The sequence below is a fragment of the Limulus polyphemus genome, unplaced genomic scaffold (assembly GCF_000517525.1).
Source record: "Limulus polyphemus unplaced genomic scaffold, Limulus_polyphemus-2.1.2 Scaffold425, whole genome shotgun sequence".
In the NCBI taxonomy this organism is placed as follows: Eukaryota; Metazoa; Arthropoda; class Merostomata; order Xiphosura; family Limulidae; genus Limulus; species Limulus polyphemus.
In genome coordinates, this window is record NW_013666035.1 from 42,594 (window position 1) to 49,313 (window position 6,720).

Below are 6,720 nucleotides of genomic sequence, written 5' to 3' on the forward strand. Positions count from 1 at the left end.
ATTGCTTCTGTAGATGAAGCAAGAGGATAGATTGATGCGAACAGCAAATGGTCATAAAGTTCTAGCAAATGGAAGGTTAGTAGTTACTCTCATTATGAGAAACTTCTCTAGACAACATGACATGCAGGTAATTAACATTGAGGAAAAATACATGTTAGAAATATAATTCATGGAAACACATCAAAAGTTAAACTCTTCAAATAGTTTCATAGGCTGTGACTAAACAATTCACGTACACTACTCAATGATTACAACATTAAAGGTTGAACTTCCATTGGGAACAAGAATGCAACACAAACTAGTAAAGACAATCAACTTAACCTGTTACAGAGCAGAATCCAGAAAGATGGATAGTCCAAGCCAAAGACCATCCACCGTGGTTGTCTTAGAAAGTACATTAGCGTGAGACCAGTTAATTGGTTAGTTTCAGATAAAACTTCACCACAGGTAAATCAATCTGTTCAATAAACCAAGGTTTTGGTTCAGATCACCTCAAACGTATCACTTACGATGGAAGCACCACCTTGATGATGACAAGTTATGATAAAGAACGAAAGGTCATCCTATCTGTGTATAATAAGCAAGGGGGAAAAAAAAACACCAAAAATATTTGATGACTAGACAGTTTTAAGGACAACAAGTAAACAAGAAAAAAAAAATTCTAAAACAAAATTATGATTACACTTAACGTTTTACATATTTCAGTAACGATTAATGGTTGCAATATTTAAATTTGTGAATATTTGTTTGTTAATTAATTGTCAATAGTTATTTTATTGCTAATTAAGGAACTTTAAGGTATCATTATTTGGTTATGTAATAAGATTGTACAAGGGACTTCACACACCTGTGAGGGGGTAGTATTGTAGCTTATGTTTTTAATTTAGACATTTCTAGAAATTTGTACTGTTGTTAGACAGAAGGAAGTTTAACGAAACGTGACGGATACAGCCTTATTGTCTGGAACTTTCTCTAAAGTTAATGAAATAATTTGAACTACATATGAAAAACGAGTTAGGCTAGCGCTAGCGAGTTAGTTATTAAGTTAACGAGTTTGTTAACCAGTTAATGACTAATCAATGCGTGATTCAGTCAGCCAGTAGTCAGATAATTAACTGTGTTGTTAATACTGAATTTGTGTTTTGAAGAAGAAACAGAGGTACAAAATTAACAAGTAAGTGGGATTTTTATTAGTGTTAGACGTAGTTTATTTGTGAATTTAGGTTTACAGAAGATTATTGGTTACATTAAACTTTTTTCGTTATCGGCAAGTGGACTGGACTTTGCATCATTATTTTTACCGAATAATCCAAAAGAACCCGACGAACAATAGAAAATTTAAGAACGCCACCATAAGGGAGGGGCAAGTTTTCCCTCTTTTTACAGCGGTGAAAGATACGTGTTATCTCAGGGAGCATCTCTTCTATATAAGAAAACAATCCAATGTCTTCCTCTTTCATTAAGGAGAAAATATACAAAATTTACGTAATGAATGGGGTGGGGTGGGGGCGTGATATGAGTTTGCTCCAGACTCTGCAATACGTTGTGATACCCCTGCAAACCATCACAGTAAGTGAAACTTTTTTTTTTAAATTATTGTAGTTTATTTTCCCATTAAAGGACATATTACTTAAACTACAAAAAGCTAAATAAAAATATTCAAAATATCAATGCTGGAAACGGAACAGTTGAAACTTTTTATTCATTATAACATCGAAACATCCTTTCTCCTTACTCACATGTGTATATTTGAAGAAACGAAATCATTTTATAGACGGAGTTTTAACTCCTTTTATTGTATGTTTTAACTGGGTATTAATAATAAGTTGGATTGAACTGTTGAAAATATGTAGTGCAACATTAAGTATTTCGAACCGTTTAACTTCAAAAGTCTTCTGGTTGGTCAACGGCAAGTTTCCGGACTTACAATGCAAAAATCTGGGGTTCAGATACTCGCGGTCAACAGAGTTGCAGTGAGCCCATTGTTCAACTTTGCGCAAAAAAAAAAAAAAGAGAAAAAAAACAGCTTTAAAAAATATGATTTTAATATGATTTGTACAAAAGTAAATGTCAATTAGCACAAAATGACCCTTGTATTATAATAATAAACCTATAAATCAAGACTTTGAACTTAAGAAAGGTTCTTATGAAGTAAAAATGCAAAAAAAACAAACAAACTATTTGGTGATCCAAAATAAATAATAGGTAGAGGAAAAGAAATTCCAGTAATTTCTAGAACATTGTCAGTTGTTCATTTAATATCTTGAATGCCTTATAAAACAACTACGTACTGGAAACGGAGAAGAAGAAGAAAATAAATCCAATTGATACTCTCGTTCTTTGTGTGGGTTGATGACGAAGTCGAAGTTCGCGGCAAAGTGTTGATTTTCCGGAACATAAATGATTGACTAGCCAATCAACGATCTCGTGACGAGGGAAGCCATTACTGACGTTCTAGCCAATCATAGGCTCGTTTTCCAAAGTCACGTGGCAACGCCTCCGTCACACATGGACGTGTGAGCGGGGGCTTCCGTGGTTCCTTGTTTCGCTGGAAAATGAGAAATATATGAGGACAGAAGTTAGAAGATATTTGATCATAGTGAAGTAGATTGTTTTGAGAGAAGGATGATGGCCCAACAGTTAATTTTACACAGTCCTGCTGGCTCAGAGCCGGCTATATACCAGTGGCCTTTGTCATCGTCAGTAAGTATCTTCTTAACCAAACAGTTTATTATGGCTCTTTTATACGCGTGCTCTCTTACCAAGAGTCTTGGCGTTAGGCATAGTTTCAAGCTCGGGGAAATGTTCTTGTTCGTCTGTGTGTGAAGTTGTTAAGCCCTATCCGTGGAACTACTTAAGTTTAGTTATTTTATAAATTTTAGTCTTTTCGCTGTTTTAAATCCATAAAATTCGTGTATCCTTGTAATATTCGAATTTCTTTATCTTTCAGGACAAGAATGATGGAGCTGTTGAGATTGTAGAAACTATTAGGTGAGTAATTAAGTTGTTATCCCATTATATAATTGATTATGTTTATTTGAAGAACACATCCGTTCCAGATATGACGCCACCAATCAAACCCGAATAATATAGGCCTCGAACCTCGATGATACAACAAACTCTGAGAGCTTTATTTGTCGCGTATGTCCATTGTAAATCATTATATATCATGAGATCAAAACCATGCCAGTTTTTACCTGATCATGCTACTGAAATACGACAAAAGATGTTATAGAATCATTTATTAAAACTTAATTTTTTTTACATGGTCATAAAAAATAATGTTTCCTGGATTATTTGTTTTCCAAATGAAAAAATATTTATATTTTTATTATCAAATGCAAAATGATCTCTAAGTCTAAGTATATACAACACTGATTAAAAAAAATTATAATCACCCTAGTTATACCCAAAACTCAATCAAAAGTTTATATCATTGATCCATTCTAATTTTGACAGGTAGTTTCGTTTTTAAAAATGGTTATCTTCCTTCCCATTTTTAAGTTAGAATGGATAAATGATATAAATAAACTTTTGATTGAGTTTTGGGTGTAACTAGAGTGATTATTAAAATATCTGTTATCAGTGATGTATATATATTTTGTACAAATAATCTTTTTAATCATGTTGTGTGATTATACCTAATTTAAAGTGTAGAAGTCGGGAAATTTGTGAATTGTTTGAATAACTGTTATCTGATTATGACAAAATTGTCTAGATACTACATGTAATAAATTACACACTTTATTCTTTATTTACAAGCTTATCTGTTATCGCTAGTTCAAAATAGAATTCTTATCTCCCAGTTAGAAGTGTTTTAGAAAAATTCACCAGTCTTTGTTAATATTTTTATTTTTTTACATTTATATAAATAAAGGTAAAAATAAAGTATATATAAAGTTCAAATAGTGTATTTGATTTTGGGCTAGTTTCAAGACTCATTGCTAAGATATTAAACTTGCAGATACTTAACAAATCAGTCATACTACCATTTCGAAATCATAATAAGTTGACTCAAATTATGATAAGCTTTGTATTTATAAAAATGAATATTATGTCTCTGTGATTGAATTTATGAGATTGCTGAAATGCTAATGTACGGGATTGAAATCTTCTAGTTTTAAGAAAATTGTTAAATCAGTTTCATTAGCGTTGGTTGTGTTTGTTGTTGTATATTATTAAAGATGTTCTTAAGTGGTTAATACATAAGGCAAGCTAGAGTTGTGAGAAAATGTGAATAGGTCATATCTATTTAGAGTTTAAATTAGTGTTATGTTTGACAGTAATGAGTCATAGGTGAAAGGGGAGGATTGGTTCTACCCCATCTAATTTGGCCTAGTACATATAATTTGTTAACATATACGGAAACATGTTAAGGGAATATAGGTGTTTGTGGTTAAACCCTAATTTATGAATTAATGCATGCATTATACATTCATATTAAAGTCACCAGACATCATATATAAAGCTGTAATTGAAGTTGTTTTTTTTCCAGTTTCATAGTGTGTGATGTAAAGGGGGTGGGGGAGTTTGTATAAATTTTATTATCAAACAGTAGATTATTCACCAATCAAGTCACGCGGCAAAAACTAGGTTAATTCAACTGATCCAAGGCCATGTTAGTGTATACAATCCATTTGACGCATAGTATACATTCTGTACGACTTTCTGGGAAATCCCGTAAATGGATATCCCCAGGGAAAATAATTTTTAAAAGGCTTAGTAATCAGGATGATGTTCATTATAGTTAAAATGACGTGAATAGAGTATGTGCGCGCGCGTGCATATAAAATAGTGTAGGTGGGTGTTGAAAGAAAATGATGATCTTGTACCACTATCTTTTCGATGCTTGCTGGTGACTCAACCCTTTAGGTTAGACTAGCGTAAGCTGCCATCCTTAGGGGGGCGTGGCGGCGTGTGCCTCTAAGAGTGGATGTCATTGTTACGCCAGTAGTGACGTTCTCTGTTTGAGGCGTGACGGATCTCGTTTGAAAACTGAGGCATCATGTGTTGGAACAAATTTAGAAACACGCAACAGTAACCACTTGAGTAAGTTTGTAGAAGTATCTGTCTGAATTTTAAATGTTTTGAAGCTAGATAAATGTAGATAATACGATCAATAGAGTATACCTTTATAACATTATTTGAGAAGAAATAAATGTAAAAAGAAAATATAGATACTACGGCAAAGATAATTTATAGTGTATTTGATTAATTCCATTTCACTTTATTGTTAATTACGAAGTTTAGAACGTTTATGACCAAGAATTCACATTTGAAGAATGCAGCTTGAAAATGGGGGTATTTCTCATAGTTGCCAGTTTTTGTGTCAAGGTTGTATAAAAATACAAGTCCTCGTTTGTAAAAATGAATACACCTTTTTTTACTAAAGGTCAGAAAATGTGTTAAAATCGCATACAACTGTCGACTGCACCATTTCATCACAATCTTTGGTGTTCTTAACCAACAACTACTGAATGGTTTATGTTTTAGATGTTGTCTGACTTTTTGGACTAAGTTTTTTAATACTTTGTTTTAGGTGTTGAAGTCACAGTACCATAACTTGATCGCTATGGCTTTTCATTCCATTTCATTAGCTTTTAAGGTTGTTTATTTAGATATCCAGCTGCGACGGTAACAGATTTTGTATTAAGACTTTGTTACCAAAGTAAATAAAAAAATTAAGTTTTATTTTAAGTCACTTACTTATAAAGCATGAAATTGTCCTTGGAAATATATTTCAAAAATCTCTAGACTTCTCATTAGGTTTTTTTTAGCAGTTGTTTTCAAGTTTTGTTCTTGAGTCATAAATTATATTCATAAATTATATCGTTAGAAAATAGGTTTATACATTTGGCTTTTTACATATTGTTAAATAAAGAGTGACGTTCGATATCTGATTGGCCAACTGAAACTTTTACAAATTATACATAAAATTCGTAAAGTTTGAAATATTAAAACTTTTATCTGGTATCTGTACTCGTTGTACGCGATTTTCATTTTGGTAATAATAAAAAAATTTTTCATAAACATTGGTGATATAAATAGCGCTTAGACCACTACTATGTTGTTTTCCAGCCGGCTTGATGCGACCTGGAATTGAGCGAAAGGCCTCGTCAGTACTGGATATGGCAGATGTACTGTGGTTGATATATTATAACACATTATTCTTTACTTTCTCTCATAAGTTCTTTGAATCGTATCATAACTAATTGCTTGGGTCTAATACGTACTTGATAATATATTGTGTAGAGTTGAGGTTCGTTAGGGAGTCGGAGTTTATCATCTCAACATTTACTGCTATAAAGAAAGACAATTACAGACTTCGGAAAAATATAATGAATCCGATTTTGGGTCCATTAATAATGACACACACACACTTAAAAAATGTTACTCGAAGTATACCGCCAGAAATGTTGCTAGGGGTCTGGAAATGTTTACTATGCAGGTGATCAACATCAATCCTTAAGTTTTGTTCATTATGTAGACCACGTGACCAGACGCTGCGGCGCCGTTCTGTTGCACCGCTGATAATGGCTGGCGTACATTGCTAGCTTTACTATGTTGATATATATGTATATATATATATATATATATATATATATATATATATATATATATATATAGTACTATACTACACTACTCTACTCTCTCTACTATAACTACGTACGTTACGTGTACTAGTTGTTGGTACGTTAGTTAATTTTTATTTATTTAGTT

The 6,720-nt window shown here is 32.5% G+C and overlaps 1 protein-coding gene across 1 annotated transcript in view; it reads left to right on the forward strand.

The window, feature by feature from the left end:
* Positions 1–2,499: 2,499 nt before the first annotated feature.
* Positions 2,500–6,720, forward strand: part of LOC106458173 — a 41,150-nt gene continuing 36,929 nt past the window's right edge. Inside the window, exons 1-2 of the mRNA XM_013917643.2 lie at positions 2,500–2,703; positions 2,951–2,991. Coding sequence (XP_013773097.2) covers positions 2,626–2,703; positions 2,951–2,991 — 119 coding nt within the window. The 5' untranslated portion in view covers positions 2,500–2,625. The remainder of the gene's footprint in view (positions 2,704–2,950; positions 2,992–6,720) is intronic.